Source organism: Humulus lupulus, chromosome 8 (genome assembly GCF_963169125.1).
Source record: "Humulus lupulus chromosome 8, drHumLupu1.1, whole genome shotgun sequence".
Taxonomy (NCBI): Eukaryota; Viridiplantae; Streptophyta; class Magnoliopsida; order Rosales; family Cannabaceae; genus Humulus; species Humulus lupulus.
The window spans coordinates 87,567,285-87,588,324 of record NC_084800.1 but is presented as its reverse complement, the minus strand read 5'-3'; the positions used below and the strand labels follow the sequence as shown (position 1 = coordinate 87,588,324).

The window sequence follows — 21,040 nt, the reverse complement described above, 5'->3', positions numbered from 1 at the left end:
GCAGGTAGGCACGAATAAATTCTTACAAGAAATTGCAATTCTTTTAATTTGTAGATTATTGTGCAGCAGATGAGGCTGGAGACTGAAAATTGACAAAGGATGAAGCTGGCCCAGGCCCAGCACTTGTAGGATCATTGGTCATCTCTACAAATATTATTAATATAAAAGATAAATATTAGATTATAAAAAAACATTCACACACTTAAAATAAATATTAAAATGTACTAAACTACCTGACTCAAGATACTCTGATGTTTGAAGTGATTCTTCTTCATCCATATAGTCTCGAACAATGATGGGTTGATGTGATCTGCTCCACTAGTTATTGAGACAAATTAATGCTTCGACCATCCTTGGGCTTAGTGAGCTTCTAAAAGGATCTAAAATTTGACCTCCTATAGAAAATGCCGCCTCAGAAGCAACGGTGGTAACCGGTATAGCTAACACATCACGAGTCATGAGTGACAAGATCTTGTACTTTCACCCACTACTAGCCCACCATCCCAAAACATCAAAATTCTCAGTCGGTCGCTCAGGTTCCTCTTCAAAATATTTATCGACCTCATTTTTTGTCACTCCATCATCCTTCTCCAATCTCCGTGCCACAAACTCATCATGCAAATTTCGTGACTTCTTGTTGGCACTAGGTCGACCACTAACAGGCATGACGAATGTGGATGAAGAACTAACAATAGAGGTTGATTCTAGCTGAGTCATAGATGTCGATGGATGAAGACTTGATGTTGTCTCATTATATTGATCAAACATTTCCCGCATTGTCTTCTCTACCTTTTTCACCATCTCTTTGCACGTCATCTCATCATAAGTAGCACTAAAGCAATGACTGAGATAGTCAAGCTTGTATCTTGGGTCAAGGACCAAGGCAATTAGAAGTGCCTCATTGCAATTATCAAGTTTTCCCCAATACTTGTCATACTTTAGTATCATGATCATTGCCATTGTCCTCAATAACTCATTCTCATCATCGTCAGCTACTAAGTCATACATCTCATGTTGCATATTGGAGATCTCAATGAAGTACTTATTAGCAGTAACATAAGTAGACCCACTAAACTTTAATGTTACTTCGTAAAAAGTCTCCAAAAACCTCAAAAACACTGAAGCATTTTCTCAATCATCAACAGTGGGGGGCCCTTCCTTTGGTATTCCATATTTGTCAACCTCATCAAAATATTTCATATAATTAGCATCTCTTTTCATCCTGTCAAATGCCTTCCAAAATTTCATTGCACAATTGAGCATTAGATATGTGGAGTTCCATCTTGTTGGGACATCTAAACACAGAAGCCATTTACATTCAATCTTTTCCTACATGACATGCTCCTTAAAAAAATTTAGTCTAGCAGGAGAAGACCTAACGAACCTCGCAGCATTTCTAATTGCTGTAATTGACCCATATTTTTCCTTCAACCCTTCAGTGACAATTAGGTTCACAATATGAGCACAGCACCTCATATGTAAAAACTCTCCATCCAAAATTAGGCCCCTCTCTTTCTCCTTGAATTGTTGCCTCAAGTATCTAATAGTAACATCATTAGACGAAGTATTGTCTACCGTAATGGTAAACAACTTAGAGATGCCCCAATCTAAAAGACATAAGTCGATCTCATGGCCAATGGTTTCCCCTTTATGATCTACCACTTGGCAAAAATTGATAATTCTTTTCTGATACTCCCAAGAATTATCAATCCAATGAGCAGTGATGACCATGTAATTCAAATTTTGAATGGAAGTCCAAGTATCGGTAGTAATCGATATCCTCTCACGGCTCAAAATATTTTTCAATGTCGCCTTCTCCTCCTTATATAACTTCAATACATCTCTAGCAATAGTCATTCGAGAAGGGATCTCAAACCTAGGTTGGAGTGTTTTGACAAATCTTTTGAACCCTTCACCCTCGACATGTCTAAATGGCAACTCATCTAATACAATATATTGTGTGAGGGCTACCCTACAAGCTTCTTTGTTATAAGCTACAGCTACTAAGCTTGTCTCCCCCTCTTTCCCTCCCTTTACATGCTGAAAGCTTAAAGTCTTTTGTCTCTGCTCATCAATCTTATATGGACTTAGCTTGCATACTTTCTTAAAATGGTTCCACAAATGACTAGTCTCATGTTTTCTACTGTCACACAAGAAGTCAGACCCACAATAATTACATATACACTTGGGGGGAGGAGACTCTTCGTTAGGATCTGTCGAGGGTGGAGGAGGATCTTCCTTAGTAAAATGATTCCAAATAGATGACCATTTTCCCTTTGTTTTCCCAGTACTACTAGCACTCGGGATGGGAGGTCTAACCCTCTTTCTAGCTCTAGTTTTTCTACCCTGATCAGTAGAAGGAGTAGGGTTTTCAGTTTGAGTGAGAGGTGGTTGATCTTGATCATCTATCGGGGGAAGAGTTTCATCTACCTCATCAATATCCATTACCTCTTCTTCTCATCAATATCATATTTAAGAAAAAACTAATCAACAACACAGCACACAAGCCTATAATCCACTAAGTAAAGGCATGCACATCTAAAAATCCTCTCTCAATAACAATACTGAATAATAAAATTTTAAAAATCTAGCCATTGGTATAATATATAACAACAGAACATATATTATTTGTTTCACACTACTAATTAAAAATCAAAACATAGCATTTTAGTATATTGATTACAAGAACAAATTTTCATTTTCTATAACCAAATTGTATTATATTGCAACAGGACTACTTCCAGCAGGGGCATTAAAGCTTGTCTGAATTAAAAAGGATTTCCTTCACATTAGTATCTAACAAATCCATGGAAATTCAAGTAATTGTTATTGCTAGAAGTATCAAAATTTACTTTAATGGAAGGAGAATGATTGAGCACAGTGTAAGTATGACACACAGGCAAACATATTTAAGGCCGCAATATTCTCAATACAGACCAAGCCTATACATATCTTTGAAAGTCTGTTTTTAGAACAACATTGAGAATATAAGACCATATTATGTTCATATGGCTAACCAATTTGAGCGTTCATTCAATTGTTAATTTAACTGAGTGTTCATGGTTGTAACAACAGTGAACTTACCTTGTACAATGTTAAAGGTTGCTGTTTGGGCAAGGTAGACTGCGACCACTGTGAAGAAATATCATTAGGCAGGTCTAGCTCTTCACCTTTAAGTTCAATCTACAATCATAATAGTAAGACAAAAGATAAGTTGCCACAGTAATCAGAGTCCCTTCCACTTCGAATGTATTCTCTGCTTATTGTAATGAATGAAGTGGAAGGCTTGTTTTTCACTTTGATAAGTTTGGGATGAGTCACAAAAAAGCAGACATCAAGTTGTATTCATAATATGCACCGAAAATAGATACAAAAAAAATTATATAAATATATATATTAATGAAAAAATGAGCTCATCACTAAATACAAAACATATATACTAACATAAAGAAAACATATATATATATACTAAATGTAAATACAAAATCAGCTCATCAATTTTAATTACTGTAAATGTAAATACAAAATGAGCTCAAGGTCAATATGGAGCTAGAGAGTTAGGTGCTTTAACTTTAACAGAAAGAAAACTTATCGAACCGCTGGCTAGCGAGGCGAGGTGTACCGCTGGTGGTGGTCGTGCGATCTGGTGGTGCCGCCGCGTGAGTCCTGAGGGTGAGGGAGGCTCTCGTCTCGATGGGTCGGCAGTGGCACTCGGCGGCCGTGCTTGAGGAGGCTGCTCTCTTCTCTCCTGTTGAAGCTTGAAATTCAGGGACTCGGAGGCTTGAATGAAATGAAAGAGAAGAAGAAGAAGAAAAAAAAGGTCGGGTTTAGCTTTACTTTAGGGTTCAGTTTAGTTTCTTTCAGATTTTATTTATTTATATATATTTTTTTTAAATTTTCGGTCGGGTTTCGGGTTACACCCGAACCCGACGGTGCATGATTCTTAAACCCGAACCCGACCCGATATGTTTCGGGTTCGGGTCGGGTTAGACTCGAATTTGACGGGTTTTTCGAAAAAACGGGTTCTCCGGGTTTGGGCACAGCGGGTTTTACGGATCCCGTGTGCACCCCTACAGCCAAGTAGCGTGGTTGGGCTAGAGCTAGGCGCGGTCGCACTAGGTCTCTAATTTTGAAGATCGCAGTTGCGAATTTTAAACCTAGAAATCGACCCAAATCGAAAAAGTTTCAACCCCAAATCATCAGATCAGTTACCCTACACATGTTTCTAACCCTTGGAACCCAGATTTTATTAATCCTAAACCTATAATAAACATTCATAATCCCCAAACACAATTAAAAACAATCTCAAAACTTCAAAACCTAGATCTAACATAAAACTTAAACAACAGAGTTTGAAAACTTACCGATCAAAATCCCAGCCACAAAGCTTAGATCCTTGCTCCTTAAGAGATCTCCTAACCCTCAAAACTCATATCGATCCTCTCCTCCAAAACCTTAAGCTTCAAGTTTCAGATCAAGAATGAGAGAATTGTTCTTGGTCTATTATCTTTTCGTATATCTCAATTGAGTAGTATGATAATCGTACGACATCTAAACTTAATTTATTTACTATTTATTTATTTAATCTGATTGTAATCATGTAAAAACCTAAATTACCTCAATATCCCTAACCCTTACATATTCTAATGTGACTTCCAAATCTCATACTTGTCTTTTACTTAAGCTAATAATTTTACTTTTTCTTAATTACGCTTTCTACCACTAGAGTAACACCCTACTACCCAGGGACTGTTACACTGTGTATTTAAAATAATGCTAAACGAGCCATTTGGCCATAATCGTGCAACTAAATGTGATTAACGGTTTGGGTTTAAAAATTTTGGTCAAAGATACAAACGTTTCACTAAAACTTTTACTGTATACATGGGATCCTAAAATATATTTAAAAGGCTATTTACAATAAGAGAGTTACAACCTGCCGACCTAAGCGGAAAAATAGGGTTTGATCCTAGTTTCTCATTAAACCATCGGTCGTGGTGGTCGAGCAGTCGCGTATGTACACATCGTCACCTAAGCTCTCCAACTCAAGGATGCTCCAGTTTTCTTTTACCTTTACATGCACCACATAGCACTCATGAGTCGAGGCTCAACAAGAAAAGTTAAACATGCTCATAAGCAGTTAATAACATGTCACCAAATCATAATAAGCATGCCTAGCAGTAATAACTTTATTCATGCATGCAGGCAAGTACAAATAAATGGTTATGGGATCATTATGGGGCTTGCAGCCCTAATCAGATGACCATGGGGTCAACCTGGGGTCATTTTCCCTGAATAGATGAACGTGGAGTCATTTTGGGATCCTGTGCCCTAAATAGATGACCGTGGAGTCAACCTGGGGTCCCTTGCCCTAATAGATGACCATGGAGTCGACCTGGGGTCCCTTGCCATAATAGATGACCATGGAGTCAACATGGGGTCCTGTGCCCTAGGTAGATGACTGTGGAGTCATCCTGGGGTCCTGTGCCCTAGCCATGTGACCATCAAGTCACTATGGGCCTTTTAGCCCTGGCTCTGAGTAACTAGCCATACACTAGCCAAGAGCATTAGTTTTCTTCGACCATAGGGTCGGACGAGCGTATAATGCTCTGTTGATTAGATCTAATCATATTGACCAACGCTCGATGTGCTATTGCCACTCTTGACTAATAAGTCAGTGCTTCCTCAATGAGGTAATGCAAACAGGCATATATCATATGTCAAATATCCAAATATAAGGCACTCGGCATGCTTAATCAACAATCACAAGCATACTCATAATCATGCACATTTATAGAGACTCAAGCTCTGATCAATTCCATATTCCACATTCATGTCATGCCATAATCACATGTATCACATGCACCACATGCATCACATACTGGGTGCAGTTTTCTTACCTTTGGTCCAAGCACAGGTTACCAATAAACGACCATCGAGCACAATCATGATTCTGAATCCCTAGCAATCACCTAGTCACAACCATAATATAGAATCCCATAAAAAACGAGTAAATAAAGACTTCCAGACTGAATCCTAGCCTTCGGGACGTCGAACTTTACTAAACCGGTTAGTAGGATCGATCCCGAGCCCTTAGGTTTAAGTTCCCATGACTAAAACCCATTTTTGACTAAAGTTTCCAGGCATACCGCGACTTGCCCTTAAGGGCCGTGGCATGCTCCCCAGACAGAAACTCCCTTGTCTGAATTTCAGGGCACGAGCCGTGGCATGCTCCCCAGTCAGAACTGCCTCAATGCCCTGGGTTCACACAAGCCGCGGCACCCAAGAACAAAGTCGCGACATGACCCCGCGAACCAAGAAATCTCTATTTTTCCTAAGCCAAAACCTTACCAAAATCATCCCAATCAATACCCAAAACCATAATTCAAACCCCCAACCATTAACAACACACTAACATCATCAAAACCCAAGCTTAACTTCAATCAAAACACCTACCAACAACTCAATCCAAGAAATTGAGCTTCAAAGCTCAAGAACACAAAAACTAAAACAGAACTCAATCAAGAACAGAGTTTGAAGCCTACCTCAATGGTGATTATGCCCTCCTATCTGCAACTAATAAAGCCCCAAAGCAAGCCTTCATTCCAAGCTTAAGGTTTCCATTAATTTCCTCAAAAATTCAAACCAAAATAAGGAGAGGAAGAGAGAAACCGAGAGAAAGAGAAAGAGAGAGAGAGAGAGAGAGAGAGAGAGAGAGAGATGATGCTCTGTTTTATGATTACTTTAGCAGAGGGGAAAGGTGACTAAGTTCCTAGATTTTTGCCTCAAATGACTAAAATGCTCCTAGGGCCAACTCTCTCTTTCTCAAAGCCCCTCAAGGGCAGTTTTGTCATTCGCCACATACCCCGTTAATCCTAATTAATGTCTCACAATTTCCGTTACTTTCAATATCCTCAAATAATTACCAAATGATTTCCCATTACCCGTTCAATCCCGGTAATGTATTAAATACCCAATATACCCCTTGACTAACTCCAAGTCAATTATGGGTCTCGTTGTGACTTTCCCATTAGCTTGCTTCCTAGGATCGTCTCATGCTGAGTAACCTAAACATATCCACATAGTAATGTAGTACCACACACATACCACATATATGGCAAATATACCCATAACGGGCCAAATTACAAAAATTGTCTTTTTAAACAGAAACGGACCCACATGCATGTTTAATACACCTAAACATGCATATCAAGTCATATTATAATATAACTCACATAATCACATAATGATACACATAAATATCATATAATCACATAATTTGTCATCCTGGCCCCCTAATCAAGGCTCTAAGCCTTATTAGGAAATTTGAGACGTTACAACCAGAGTTATATTTCTACTTTGACCCCCATATCATAAATATTATTACCATTTGTCCCCCCAATACTTGAAGAAACATATGCGTGGATTGCTTGACTGAAAATATAAAATAAACATACACCATAATTCATGCATATCATAGTTCATATAATTAAACACATAAGCATATACAATTTACCATAATACCTTGACCCAAGTCAAATTACCATAATACCCTTACTAGTAGAAGTGAATATTACACTTGAAGTGTTCCAAACATTCAAATTGTTGAAAATGCAAAAATGGGACTTGACTGCTAATGCCATAGGCTGCGGCCTTAGCCATTCTAGGTCGCGACCTAAAGTGCTTGTAACCTCCCAATTATTGCATTTTGCTACAAAAACATTCAAACTCTTTCCCTTTTGATTTTATAACTTCCATACACCTAATGGGAGTCAAAAACACATCTTCAACAACCATTCAACATAATAGGTCATGAAATTCAATTTGAAAATGTGTAACTCTTATTTTACACATTAATAAGTGATCTTTTGGAGGTTACAAATGGTTACTGATTTCGTAATATGTCTAACTCCCAAAAGTATGTTACAAATTTGGACACACATTTGTCCCACTTATTTGTAACTCTCAGATTATGTTACAAAATGTGACAAACTCATTTTGTCAAATTTATTTAGTCTAACATTATATTATTATAAATAATATAACATTTTCCCACTATATTAAATAATACTTCTTTTGTAACGCTTATTTAATCAATCAAACATTATATTATATTTAATCCATTGAATTAGAATTAGAATTTTTGAGTTCTTTTATGTTCTTGATATTTATTTCATTTAATTTATTTAGTAATTTCTGCAATTGGATCTTTGTTAAATCAATTAGAAATAAAGATTGATTCTTGGTAATTAGTAAACAGTCATTGTGGGTTCGACACTTGACTTAAATATACTACTTGTTCGATTGCGTGCATTTGTGTATTGAAAAATCCACAACACTTTAGAAACACAATGATTTTCTCATCAAAACCGATTAAGTGATGTCAATTTTGTAAACACTTAAATCAAAGAAAAATAAACCCTCATTGATTTATTTAAATGCTTTGATTTCTCATGAGTTAAAATTATCTCATAATCGAGATTAATTTAATCATAACCCTTTTATTTTGTTGAACCAAGGTTAACAAAATTCTCAACAATTTATTCACTACTTTGGTTTTTAAAAATTGCTCCTCCAATTTTAAATATTTCTTCATAGAGACACATATTATTGAATATTCAAGAATAAAGTAATTCTCAAATATTTTCTTTTGACCACACTTTAGACTCCAAGTCTATAGGTCAATATGTCATCTCATAATTTTGGATCCACCTTGATCCATTTTTCTTGCAATAGCAAGACATATCCATCAAAAGATGTAAGCACATTAGGTTCATCTTTTCTTATCTCATAAATTGAGATGCTCATCACTTAAATTGGAGAATAAAATGTTGCCAATAATTCTCATCATTATCAAAATAAAATAGCAACTAATCACTCATTTGTTGGGTTTTATGCCATTGTAAAATAATATTTCTTATCTTAACACATTTTATTATCAATAAAGAATAGAAATCATTTTTGTTTATCAATTGCATTGCTCACGTGTTTTAATACATGATTGTTTATTTAATACAAACGTCTATAAAATCATGAACATGTGTAACTAGTTACAATTATAGTGACTAAAACACATTGGATTATAATTATAATTACACATTCAAAAGAATTAGTTCTAAGATTAAATATGTGCTCATGATTTTCATTGATTTAGTAATCTATGATATGATCTACTTACACAATGGTGTGGTGTCTTATCCAAGACATTGACCAAGTAGATAAGATCGGATGTATCTAGTTACATCGGACTAAGACCAACAGTGATTATTGATAGATAAATAAGTATCGTTATTATCAAATCTAATCAGTATCACAACGTTAAACATAGGTAAAGTTGGTCTCAATACAGGGTGATAATATTTTCATTAATTATATTATCTGAATCTTTTGACCTGTTCATTAAAAGCTTACCCTACAACATAGCCTATACTTACATATTGGAAATTCAATGGTGTAATTGAATGAGAATATTTATCATAGATATGAAATCTATAGCTTTCATAATATTAGTGAAAATATAATTTCCTTAATAACTTAGTACAGATGGTTAAATGATTGAGTACTCATTTCTGTAATTAAATTTGCAGAATTATCATTTATAAGAAACTTAGTGAGAATTAAGCATAAAATACTAATGAGGGGTAAAATGGTAAAATTCACCCGACACATTAGTAGGTCATTGATAGAGGATTGATTAACGGTAATGATTATAACAACATGTAATGTATTTACATTAGTGAAAATACATTCTATGAATTCAATGGTCCAATTCCGAGTCTATTGTGACTTGTATATATGGATCCATGGTTCCCACGTCGTCTTTGATTAAATCAAGTCTAAATGTCTCAAACAATTTATTTAATTATCAATTTAGAAAATCAAATTGACTAAGTCAATTTTTGTGATATTTACATGAATTATGAATTAGAGAATAAAATAGAGTTATTGTAAAATATTGGGCATAATTATTAATAATGACAAATTGGTCTTCATATTAATAAATTTAAATCAAGTTTCAAATTATAAATATTTAATTTGAATATGGATTTAATTATCTAATTAATTTAATTTAATTAATTAATTATAAAATAGATAAATAAATGGGTCTTGAATTTGGGTCCATTGGACCTTAAATTTAAGACACACATCATGAGCCCAACCCACATGGTATGGCTGGCCATGATGAGTTTTATTTATATTTTATTTTTCAATTAATTTACTTAAGAAAATAAGCCCTAGGTTGTGTTTATAAATAGAATGTTATAGCTAGGGTTTTTCAGAAGACAAGCTTTTGGAAAGTGTTCAGTTAAGGAAAACCTAGGATTACACTCTTCTAGCCACTCTTCCTTCTTCTCTTCTAGATTTCTATCTCATGTGAAGAGAAAATTGCCCACTCTAGTTAGGCTTGATCAAAATTTGGTGAGGAAGATTGTGGCTATGTTCGTATTTCAGTTATTGGCAATTCCTAACAATAAAAAAGAACATAAGGATAGAGAAATGAAAAAGTGGAGTCTCATTAATTTCGCTGCAAATAAGTAAGTAATCTACTTTTTCTCTATTTTATTGTTTAATTTCAACAAATGTATATTCTAGGATTTCTATTTATGTTCCATTAAATTATAAATCATATGATAATAAACAAGATCATGTATATATTTTTCCTATATCATCAACAATTATGTAATAGGATAAAATACATGCCTGTTAACATCGCACAAATATTAAATACTTTATTAACATGTTTATATCTCAAATTTTCAACATATGTGATTTATCATACGCATCTTCATTCACATGTATTGTTATGTAAATATAAATCACAAATATCATGATAATTCACATGTTCACATGTCTAAGGACCATATTACTTCACAAAACTAATATATAGTCATGTCATATATGGCTCATAAAATTATTATGCAAATAATTTCTCATTACCATGCCATATGAAAATTATATAACGTGTTAAAATCTCTACACACAATATTCATATATCAACATATGGAAACATGCTAATGTATAAAATAAAATCTCATCACCATTATACAAAATAGTATATATAAAGATAAACCGCCATTCTTATCCATGAGTAGCTTGAATCACCTATCTTTACACTTACCTTGTTTTACTACCTTTGAAAGTTGGATCCTCAGAAGATCTTGACGGCTTCTCCTTCAATTGAAAAGGAGAATAAGAAAGATTGTTTGAGAATATTATAACAATTGAGGAAAACCTCAAGATTACAACTCTAAGCACAAAGTTTACAATATAACTTATAGAGAACAAAATAAGGAGATTATAACTCTAAGCAAAATAAATACACATAAATGTGACAATAGATGATAAGATATATAGAAGAAGAAATAATAAAAACTCAAAGCAAAAGTTACAAATCAAACAACAAGAACAAAGAAGAAAACTCTCACACTTACACAACCTTAAGTGAAGAGTAGTGGGGATCACTAGACTTGAACAGGGTTTGAAATATTTGTCTGAAAGCTTATTTCCCCTATTATCTTAACATTAAGGGACTCTCATGTTTAGAGAATAACTCTTTGGAATTATAAAGTCTTATTGTTTTCTAGCCAAGTGCTAAAATGGATGAAAAAACTCATATTCAAAAGTGATCAAATGGTCTCTATTTATAGAGTTTTGAGACATCAATTGAATTTCAAATTTCACCAACTCCCTTAGTTGTTACCAATTTTAAATTAGGTATTTATGAAATTAAAAGGAAGATTTGAGAGTTACTTTAAGTGTTCCAAACATTCAAATTATTAAAAATGCAGAAAAAGGATTTGGCTATCAACGTCCTAGGCCGCGACCTAAGCCATTCTAGGGTGTGGCCATGAGGCTGCCTCCTAGGCCGTAGCTTAGAGCGCTTGTAACCTCCAAATTTTTGTACTTTACCACAAAAACGTCCAAACTCTTTCCCTTTTGATTTTGTAACTTCCATACACTTAATGAGAGTCAAAATCACATCTCCATCAACTATTCAAAATAATAGTTCATGAAATTCAATTTAGAAATGTGCAACTCTTATTTTACACATTTATAGGCGATCTTTTGGAGGTTACAAATGATTACTGATTTTGTAAGATGTGTAACTCCCAAAATTATGTTACAAATTTAGACACACATATTTGTCACACTTATTTGTAACTATCAAATTATGTTACAAAAGGTGACAAACTCGTTTTTTCATATTTATTTAGTCGAACATTATATTATTTTAAATAATATAACATTCCCCTACTAGATTAAACTTCTTTTGTAACACTTATTTAATCCATCAAACATTATATTAAGTATATAATAAATGGTGGTTTATCTTTACATACAATTTTTTGTATAATAGTGATGAGATTTTATATATTAGCATGTTTTCATATGTTGATATATGAATAATTGTGTGCATAGATTTTAACATGTTATATAATTGTCATTAAGATAAAAACACGTAAGCCTGATCATAATAAGCATAATTAGAGGATAACATATAACAAACAAGGACCAAAAGGATAGCAATTTGGAAGTCTAGAATGTTGCTACCTACTAGAGATCCAAAGACAAATCACTATCAAAAAATCTCTAAAAGACTTTAAGGAAGAGCAAATAACAGACTTATAGATCTCTAAGTCATCTTAGATTTAATATAATTCAAATTTCTCACATCTTTTATATCACAATTAATCATGTCACATTTCACAACTCTTTTAATAGTATTACAACATATATGAACAAGCCTATTATGTAATAGGAAAATAGAATTAGTATCAATCACACAACAAGAATTAGAAGCCACTTTATTATTATTGTCAAAAGTACATAGTTTGATCATCCCATCACATGAGAAGTCTCTCTCCACAAAGTTGTCCAATTTTGACAAGATAAGCTTTCTGGATTCAAACACCGCTTTGATATTGGGTTTGCCCAACAAATCTCCTCTCACCAAGTTTCCTATTCATGTTGGGAACATAGAGAACATTTGTAAGGGTCACTTTCTTTTCGAATGTAAAGAACAAGTTAATGCAACCCCTTCCAAAAACCCTAGACTTTTTTTTTTTTTTTTTTCATTTCCCACTTGGATTTCATGTCCATCATTTGCATCCTCAAAGGCCTTGAAAATAGTCTTATCATAGGGAACATGAATGGTAGCACAAGTATCATGCCACCATCCTTGAACCTTTCCTTGGATGGAATTAACCTCACTTAGGGTTCAAAATCTACCATCTCTTGTATAATGGACACTTTTGCCACACACAAAGCATTTATTGCTCTTGAATTGTCCCTTATTCTTCTTGGGGGCCAAGGGATTTTCAATTTTGCTAGAATTCTTCTTATTGTTCTTCCCTTTGGGATGATTAGAATTTGCCACTGCATTACCTTAGAAGCCCCTCTATTGGACTCATCCACATTTTTAGCTCTTGAACGAGATTCTTCCTCAATCCTAAGATATTTTTGGATCCCATCCAAGGAGTATTCCCCCCTTCTTATGAAGAATATTATTCATGTAACCTCACCAAGTAGGTGATAGCTTGGCAATAATTGTCACCACTTGAAAGGTTTTTGGCGATTTAGTTTTGAGAGTGCTCAATTCATTAACAATAATTTTAAGCTCGTGAATTTATGACAACAATAGTTTTCATAAAAAAAATTAAAGTCCATATATTGAGAAATAAGAAACTTCTTAGTACTTTATTCCTTCACATTTTACTTATTCTCCAATGCAACCCAAATAAGTCGATTTGATGTTGGTGTATAGATCACAGAGACAATTTGGTAACACGTTAAGAATGTAACCCATATATATGAGTTCACCATTCTCCTTCTTTTTCCTTGAAACCAAAACTTGAAGCAGATCGTTCTTAGTTGGCGAAGACGGTTATTCCAAAGTTGGATCCAAGATGTAGGAGACCTTGAGTGTAGTAAGAAAAAACTTGATTTTGTCTTACCATCTCACAAAATTTGTCCCATCAAAGCAATCGAAGTGAGCAAGATCTTGACTTGTGAACTTAAGGGTTGTAAAATGAAGATCCTTCCTCCATTGAAGATTAGAAATACACAGAGAAATTAGAGAATTTTATTGTTCGGGGATAAAAGGAATAGAACAACATTGGAGGAAACTATAACACAGTGAAAAATAAATACAAAATACAAAGAGGTTTAAACAAGTTGAGAAATTTTGTCCAAATTTTCTATTTCAACAAACTACGAAGATTTCTTGAGGGTTCTACAATGAAGAAATGAGAATTGGGATATAAAAAGCCTATGAATTCTTCAAGCAAACAATATTTTAATAATTTTCTTAGTGAAAATGGTTCATCTTTGAGAGCTAGAGAGAGAAAGAGGTTAGAGAAAAAGTACAAAAGTGTGACCAGTCCCTTTGAACCCTTAAAAATCCTGTAGATAGTGCTAGCACCAATCTAGGAAGATCCCTACTTGCTTTTTAGTTTAAAAATAATTTTTGAAGTCAAAATTTAAGAAATGGGCAACACATTGCCACTTGTACCTTTAGCATTGTTGAAGGTACTAGGCGACACATCTCCAGAGGGCCAATGACATAAGGCCAGCCCCTCTGGTTTTTTCCATCTTTGTGTTGCCCAAATCACTCCAAAAATTGTCAAATTTCTTCCAATATGTTTAGATGTGTTTAAATACCTTTTGGTATTAATCTAAGCTCAATTTAGTCAATTTTTTTATGTTAATCACAAAATCTCAAATTCACACCTACTAATGTGTCATTTTCTCAAAACTTTACACCTACTTGTGTATCATTTTTATTTTATATATAACCAACCATAACAAACTATAAAATGGAAATAACCAAAAGGTAGTTTGAAACATGCATTATAACATATTAATAACTTTGTAAACATTAAAATCAATCAACATCCCAACAAAACTTAGCCAACACATGTAAGTCAACATCAAAGCAGTATAATATTAGCCTAATAATATACATAAATCAAATAAAATAAAACTATAAATCATTATTCCAAACTAATTTCATTTAATTAAAAATTTGAAATAAATACCAAAATGTAACAACAACAAAATTGATGATTCAAATCTTCAATTTGACTGAAGCAAAGACCACCAAAATTATAAAATGGTTTATTTGTGTAACATCCCAATACTCCTAATAAGGTTTAGTACCTTAATCGGCATGCTGGGAGGATATGAGTGGAATTTATGTGGAATATATTATTATATAATCGAGTATGCATGATTATATGTATTAAATGTGTTTAAAGGCCCACTTTTGTTAAAAATGTGCATTTTTGTAATTTTGACCCGTTGAGGGTAGATTTGTAATTATTGTATGTATGTTCATTTAGACCACATTATTATGTAGATATATATGAGATATTTGATATGAGTGGGCCCTTTCGAGCAGTTTTAACATAAAAGTCACAACGATGATAAATGTCCGATTTGGGTTGAGCCTAGGGGTATTTTGATAATTTTGTATATTTAGAAATTTCTATAATTTGGGATAGTTGGTGAAATTATTATGTTTGATGGATTAATGGATTAAATTTGAGAGTAGTGGTGAAATTTGAGGTTTATTGGGAGTTATAGGCAAATTACTATTTTGCCCTTGAGGTGTGTTAAGAAAGGAGTTTGTGGGGAGGGGTATCTTGGTCTTTTGGCCATGGGAATAGAAAAATTTTGGCTAGGTGTGTAGGCAGCCAACAATACACGTTCAAGACTTCTCTTCCTCCTTCTAGCCTCTTCTTTGCTTTTGTTCTAAGGAGCACCCAAGCTCTAAGGGGATAATTCTTAAAGTTGGGGAAGATTTTTAGGGAGAATCAGGCTCCAAAGAGGAGATTAGAAGTTGTTAGGAGCTGATTCTTGACATAAGAGTCTCCGATTACAATTCAGAGGTAAGTTTCCTTTGGATGTTCTTCATTTCCTACTTGTGTTCTTGAGGATTTTGGTTTGAATTCTAAATTTGGGAATTTTAGATTTAGGGTGTATGTATATTGATGTTAGAAATGAGGTTAATGACTGTTTTGAAGCTTGAATTCTCTATGGTAGCCATGAAACTCAAGCTTAATTTTTGGATTGGAGCAAAGTTGAGTTGAGAATTCTAAACTTGTCATTTTTTTTAGTTTTGGCTTGAAAGTGTATGTTTGAATGATGCTTAGAGGGTATGTGTTGGTGGTGTAGTTGTTTAATGATTATTTTGGCACTTTGGGTTGGAGAAAATGTAGTTCTTAGGTCTGTTTTGTTAGGTTTGAGGTGCAGGGAATTGCAAGGTTGAGATTTGGGGAAGATCACCATTTTGGGCTACGATTGCCCTTTCTAAGGACCTAGCGTGACCACGCTAGGGTGTAGCGCAACCGTGCTAGTGTCCTAGAAAGCTCAGGATTTCACAATAGCGTGACCACGCCAGGGGTCTGAAAACCCCAAAATTTATGTGGGCGCAGGGGCTGGCGCAACCCCGCCAGATGCCCAGAAAACACAATTTTATGATTTTTGGGAATTAGGCTCGAGGCTGAGGGGATCTGATTTGGGGACCCACTTTAGGGCTTAAGGGACAATTCCATTACCCAGTTGAATGGAATTGGAGGTCTCGAGAGCTTGGGTTTAGTTTTGGAACTTGTGGTTGAACTTAGTCCCTAATAAGCGTACCATTTATGTTGTGACTAGGGTTTTTGTGGGGCTTGGGAAAAGGATTGCACTCGAGGTCGTTCAGTCATCTGTAGATGACTTGAGGTAAGAAAACTAGCATATGCACATAGAGCAGGGCGTTTTCCCAGTTATATTGGGAAGCAATTATAACTGTTTATTTGAATTTGTTACAGTTGAGTTTCCTTTCATGCATAATGTTGTTTACTATGCTTATTTGTATTGATTTATCTATGGACAATTGGTATGGTTTGTGATCGGTAATCGTGCGAAACGTGGGCCGTGAAGGTGGGGTCAAGTTGAGGGTGTGGTACCCACTCTCCCAACATGGATCGTAAGCTTGGTGCCGAGAGGCACACTCTGCTCGGTTGGGCCGTTCGGCAAGGTTGCTTGGCTGGGCCGTGTAAATGGTTTATGTGTTGAAATGAGCATATTTGTAAATTATGAAACGTGCTTATGATATGTATGATTGGAATGAATGCATCTATTATCTGTGAAGCATGTTATTGGCTGTTTATCTTTGATTGGTTATTTTTTATGCCATGCTGTGTTTTCTTGTTGGGCATTGGCTCATTGGTGCTCAATGGTGTAGGTATAGGCAAGGGAAATGTCGACCAGCCATGAGTTGGAGGGCTTTGGAGCGGCGCTTACATGTTCGGCCTGCTTGGCCGCCACGGTTGAGGGATTTGGAGGGACTTAGGGTATAAGTTCAAATTTTGTCACTTAGGTCGACTAATTTTGTAAACTCTGAATGTAATTGTATTTTGATAAACCCTTTCGGGATCCTATGTAAATTTTCAAAGATTTAATGAAAAGATTAATCCTTTGACAAAAAAATTTAATACCTAAATCACTGTTTAATTTTAATTCCACTTTTGAGTCCAAATGACTCGCTTAATGAGTTAAGTACTATTTTAAACACACGGTGTAACAATCATGGATTAGTAAGATGTGACATTTTGCTTCTTATGTCACACTGCATCGTTGTTTCATATGACGATGGTTTCCTTTTCTTTTTTGTACACTTTTGTTTTAATTAGGTCCTTTAAATAAAGTTTGGTTAGGGAAAAATTACAGATATTAATGATTAATTTATTAGAGTGATTAATGATATTATATTATAATAAAATGATACATTGGTGTAAATTTTCCATAAACATACTAGATAGGGCAAACCCTAGACTAAAGTGCTCGAGGTCCATCCCTAAGGCCCCAAATAGTATAAAATTGAATAAAAAATAGTTAAAATTTTACTAAGAATAAAGAATTTAGAAGATTTATACCTCTTAATCTTATAGCATTTTTTTAAAGACAAAGATGACGATCTTGGGAACAAATTCTGCTAACATTATAAACGAGTGTCTCCAAACTCTCACACCTCCATATTAATTCTCAATCCCATGCTTATGTTTTTATAAAATAAAATCTGATCACACCATTTCCATAAATCTTTTACTTCATTTTAAAAGCTACATCTTTTACACATTTAGTAATAGACCATTGTTATTTAATTATGCAACTATTGGTGGTTAATTGAATTTTAAAGTAGCTAGTTATTAGGTTTTGCCATTTTTGTGTTGACTAGGGTTTGAAAAATCCTACAACTGATTATTAGTTAATAAATACAGCAATTTAATTTTAAGGTTTAGAAAATCATTCCATGTCATTGATCTGATCCACTGTAAATTTCGAGAATAGGTTGGGCTGTGCTTTGTATTTTTTAAGTATGGTTTTTAAAATTACGTGTATATCTGTAAAGTTCTCAAATAATTACGATGGTCCACACAAAAAATATTGTAACAGTCTGAGCCATGAAACTCCAGTCCGTCTCTTCCCCAAAAAACCCCAAAACCAAAACCCAAAATCCCAATTTCTCTGAGGTTGACCGGACTCTCCTCTTCTCCGACGAAATTCTTCTCAGAATCCTCGCCAAGCTGCCTGAGTCACAACGCGACGCCAACTCGCTCGTCTGTAAAAGATGGCTCGTCCTGCAAGGTCGCCTGGTACGGTCTCTCAAGGTTTTGGATTGGGGCTTTATTCAGTCGGGTAGGTTAACGTCTAGGTTCCCAAATCTAATTCATGTCGATTTGCTTTCTGGGTCTCTGATTTCGACCCGAAATTCGGACATTTTGCTGAACCACAAAGTGTTTTCTATACACATCGGTTCTCGTTTTTCGCCGGAGGCCGAAGCTTTCCAAACCCATTTGCTTCCACCCGAGGTGATTGATAGAGGACTTCGAGAATTAGCCAGCGGTTGCCCTAATCTTGGCAAAGTGGCACTGGTTGGTGCTACTGAACTGGGTCTGTTGAGTTTAGCTGAAGAATGCTCGACTTTGCAAGATCTGGAATTGCACAAGTGCAACGACAACCTCTTACATGGTATATCGGCGTGTAAGAATTTGCAAATACTCAAGTTGGTTGGCAATTTAAACGGGTTTTATAGTTCAGTGGTTTCGGATATTGGGCTGACATTTTTGGCTCAAGGGTGCAAGAGGCTAGTTAAGCTTGAGCTCAATGGCTGTGAGGGAAGCTTTGTTGGGATCAAAGCTATTGGGCAATGTTGTCAAATGTTGGAGGAATTGATTATTTGTGATCATAGGATGGAAGCTGGGTGGTTGGCTGCACTTCCATATTGTGAGAATCTGAAGACTTTGAAGTTTCTGTCTTGTAAAAAGATTGATTCTAGTCTGGAACCAGATGATTATCTGGGTATATGTCCAGCTCTTGAGCGTTTACACTTTCACAAGTGTCAACTAAGGGACAAGAAGACAGCGAGTGATTTGTTTACCTTATGTGGGGCTGTTAGGGAGATTGTCTTCCAGGACTGTTGGGGATTGGAGAATGATGTGTTCATTGTGGCAAGCATTTGCAGGTAAAGGGTTGATCTTGCTTTGCTTGCTTTTAATTCATTAGTTGGATTCTAAAGACGATTTTGATTTGTAAAACTGATAGATAATTCATATTGAGATATTTATATATTTGAAATTAGTTTCCAATGATTGACTATTTTATTGGCGAAAATGATGCTAAAATAATTATGATTATTCCATCATCATCACTTTGCTTTATTGCAAGGTCCCAATGGTCTATTATGATGATATATCGATCCATGTGAAAGGTGTAAGTAAGAAACATACTCAATAGTATTCACCATTTAACATAACTTTTTAATAATTTAAATATAATATGCAGGGATTATAACCTTTTTCAGTATAATATTGAGGTGTTTGTGTTATTACAGGAGGGTGAATGTCCTATCTTTAGAAGGATGCTCATTGCTAACAACAAATTGTCTAGAGTCAGTGATCCTTTCGTGGAAGGAGATTGAAAGTCTCAAAGTAGTTGGGTGCAAAAACATTAAGGACGGGGAAATCTCTCCTGCATTGTCTACCTTATTCTCCATCCTTAAAGAGTTGAAATGGAGACCTGACACCAAATCGCTTCTTGCATCAAGTGTCATTGGAGCTAACATAGGAAAGAGAGGTGGTAAATTTTTCAGAGGATTTTAGACCATAACTTGTTACCTTTGGATCAAAGCTTACTGCACCTTTGATCTTGATCTCCAATCTGCATACACAGATAATAAAGTTGGACGATCCTAAAGGGTCTTCTTATGAAGATGGAGGAAGATCATGCTTCATTTTCATGTAAACCATAGAAAGAAAAAGAAAAAAGAGACAAGGAATGTAATGTAATTGCATTACATTTGTTGTACTACTTAACTCGAGCTTTGCAGATTGCAGCCCAAGTCATGATAATTTCGTTTAAGTAACGTTAGTTTTTACAATGTATAAATGTGCCCATAACTTCTGTAGACTTGCACTTAGAGTGCATTATAGAGTAGTTAAAGGAGCTAGAGAATTAGAGTTTTACTCTAGAACAAAAAGAATTAGTTTTTACTGAGAAAATATGTTATATGTGAAGTGTTGTCAATTTAAATGGATGATGAATTCAAATCTTGATCGCTTCTCGAATTAAAGATGAATTGTGCTCAATTTTTGAGCTGACGATGATACTTTTATATATATATGTACATATATAATAACAAAACTTGTGTAACCAAGAAAATATGTAGTCAACAACCAATTGTATTCATGGAGACAATTTTTTTTAGATAAAGACTTTTAGTGATGATATGATTATGATATTATTTTTTTCGTCATAAATTTATTACTTTTTACTTTTAGTTATAATTATGTTGTGATTAAAAGTAAAAGAAATTGTAATTAAAGTTGAAAAATTAATTTCAAAAATTTTATCAGCACATAATAGAAGGTCATCCTTCTTGGTAGTTGATGCAATGAGATCATTGCTGTTGATGTCGTAAACTCCATAATCTTTTGCTGTCTATTTAGTGGTTTCAACCTGTCTCTCTTTCCTTTTGATGTTTTTGTTTTGGTGG

At 34.7% G+C, this 21,040-nt stretch overlaps 2 protein-coding genes across 2 annotated transcripts; one reads left to right on the top strand and one right to left on the bottom strand.

Moving 5' to 3' along the window:
- Positions 1-480: 480 nt before the first annotated feature.
- LOC133795766 (zinc finger BED domain-containing protein RICESLEEPER 3-like) lies at positions 481-2,445 on the bottom strand. The gene is made up of 3 exons (XM_062233222.1): positions 1,385-2,445; positions 1,234-1,295; positions 481-1,085 (listed from the first exon to the last, which is right to left on the bottom strand). Exons 1-3 carry the CDS (start codon positions 2,443-2,445, stop codon positions 481-483), a joined length of 1,728 nt encoding a protein of 575 aa, XP_062089206.1.
- A 15,866-nt stretch (positions 2,446-18,311) lies between these two features.
- Positions 18,312-20,645, top strand: LOC133798041 (F-box protein At5g07670-like). The gene is made up of 2 exons (XM_062236213.1): positions 18,312-19,510; positions 19,880-20,645. Exons 1-2 carry the CDS (start codon positions 18,450-18,452, stop codon positions 20,145-20,147), a joined length of 1,329 nt encoding a protein of 442 aa, XP_062092197.1. The 5' UTR covers positions 18,312-18,449; the 3' UTR covers positions 20,148-20,645.
- The last annotated feature ends 395 nt before the right edge of the window (positions 20,646-21,040 follow it).